This window comes from Zingiber officinale, chromosome 6B (assembly GCF_018446385.1).
Source record: "Zingiber officinale cultivar Zhangliang chromosome 6B, Zo_v1.1, whole genome shotgun sequence".
NCBI lineage: Eukaryota > Viridiplantae > Streptophyta > Magnoliopsida > Zingiberales > Zingiberaceae > Zingiber > Zingiber officinale.
The window spans coordinates 85,686,737-85,689,079 of NC_055996.1; the positions used below are offsets into that span (position 1 = coordinate 85,686,737).

Here is a 2,343-nt window from a genome sequence, read left to right on the forward strand (position 1 = left end):
AATAAAGAAAATGAGAAAGTCTTGTTCGCCGATTGTCGGAGGAGTTTCACAACATCGTAGGAGCATTTTCGGAGCACTGCGCAAGAGTAAAAGTCGTAGCAGTTGATGTCTCTAAGCTCCTGGTCGAAGGCCTTTATATAGGCACATTATGGGTGCCTAGAACCTCTCCGGGCACCTGGACCACATGGCTTTGCCAGTCGACGCACTCCACATCAGCTTCTAGATGAGTTTTCGGGTCCGAGCACCTGGACAGACTCCAAGTGCCCAGACTACTCGAGTGCCCGCAGCATCCGCCCGGGCAAGACTGGTCTGGGCACCCGGACCTGCTTTAGACGCCCGGATCCCTTCTGGGTACTCAGACTCCCCCAGTGGCGGATCTAGGAATTCAATCATGGAGGGGCGGCCGCGATCTGAGCGCGGCGAATTTTTTTTGAATAATAACTTCTATGTAATTAAAAAATATTTTTAAATAACTTGGTATACAGGAGAAAAAGGTACAATATTATGAAAAAAAACTCGTACAATAATATTAAAATATTAAAGCAATCTACTAACGAATACGTGACAATTGCATTCTTCGAGACTCCATGTTCTGAAAACGTTGTAAAATTAGCTCATTGTCGACAGTATTAAAAACATCTTTCTCGATATAGACTACCAAACTATCATTCATCCATTCATCTCCAATCTTGTTTCGCAAATCTGTTTTGACAATATTCATTGCCGAAAACACTCTTTCAACGGTTGCAGTAGCAACTGGAAGAAGTAAGGCTAACTCAATCATCTGATAAACCAAAGGAAACACACGGTTCTTCATTGTTTCAATCATTTTCTTTGCAAGAGCTCCCAAATCTGAAATGCCTTCAAACCGTTCATCTGATCTGACGTCATCAATATATGTTTCAAGCTCTTGTTCAACCAACATACGCTCACTCCAAGAAAAATCATCCTCATAAAAATGAGTCAGACGTACTAATTTCTGTACATCAAATCTAGAGAACGAATTCCTAGGATCAAGGCATGACATATAAATCAACAAATCTGTAGTTGTTTTAGAGAAACGACTATCCATCTCCTGTAGAATAATATCGATAACCTACAATTTAAAAATCAAACAACAAAAAAAAATCGTAAATATGTTACTGTTTAAAAAAATTTAATTGACGGTAAACAAAAAAAAGAATTATGAAATTACCTCACAAAAGATTTCAACATGGTAGTAGTGATAAAAATTAATATTTTTCTCATCTCTCTTCAAACGACTACGGCTGTTGATGTTATCTATCATATTAATTATTTCAATGGAATGAGTGTTACAAAACTTCTTCACATCCTCAAGTAAAATATCCCATCCAGAATCTCTCAACTTTTGCAATTTGCATTTCACATTATTGATCAAATGCATCTCATTCACAAAATTTTGATCTTTCTCTTGTAGAACGATTGACAAATGATTTGTGATTGCCAATATACGTTTCATCAATAGTAGAATAAACACAAATTCATACCTCTCCATTCTTTTAACCAAAGTTCTACTTAAACCCTTAGAAGAACGATCACCATCATCAATCAAATTTTGAAGAACCTCTATAACAGATGGCCACATTTGTTCAATACGACATAAAGTTGAATGATGAGACCCCCATCGTGTATCTCCAGGTCTAGCTAGACTAGTTTCTTGGTTTAGTCCTCTACCAGAACTAATCTCTCCTCTTTCAAGAAGTTTAACTTTTCTATCATGTTCAAGTTGTCGAAGTTTGTCGGCCCTTTTGTAAGATGATGCAGATGTGTTCACAATCGAACCAACAATCCACATGAAATTACAAACATATTGATTTGCTTGAGCAACAGCTACAACCACTAGCTGGAGTTGATGAGCAAAACAATGAACATACAATGCATACAGATTTTCGTTCATTATCAGTGACTTTAAGCCATTAAATTCTCCAGACATATTTGAAGCACCATCATATCCTTGACCCCTCAATCTCGCCACTAACAAACCATACTTAGCAAATAAAGAGTCGATTGCCTCCTTCAAACAAGCAGTTGTAGTTGTTGCAACATGAACTATAGCTATAAATCGTTCAATCACCTCTCCATGTTTGTTCACATATCTAATAACAACTGTCATTTGCTCTTTCACTGAACGTCATGAGCCTCATCAAGTAGTAAAGTAAACCACCTATCTCCAAGATCAGCTAGAATAGCATTTGTGGTCTCAACTGCACAAGCATTCACCAATTGCTTTTGAATTTTTGGGGCAATCATTTGATTATTTCCAAGTGCATTCATTCCAACAACTGTCGCAACTTCTGGACACTCTGAGTTATACCATTTGAG

At 37.7% G+C, this 2,343-nt stretch overlaps 1 protein-coding gene across 1 annotated transcript; it reads right to left on the reverse strand.

Annotated features, from left to right (window-relative positions):
• Positions 1–550: 550 nt before the first annotated feature.
• Positions 551–2,134, reverse strand: LOC121991187 (zinc finger MYM-type protein 1-like). The gene is made up of 2 exons (XM_042545204.1): positions 1,331–2,134; positions 551–1,096 (listed from the first exon to the last, which is right to left on the reverse strand). The coding sequence occupies exons 1-2, from the start codon at positions 2,132–2,134 to the stop codon at positions 551–553; spliced, it is 1,350 nt and encodes a 449-aa protein (XP_042401138.1).
• Positions 2,135–2,343: the final 209 nt, after the last annotated feature.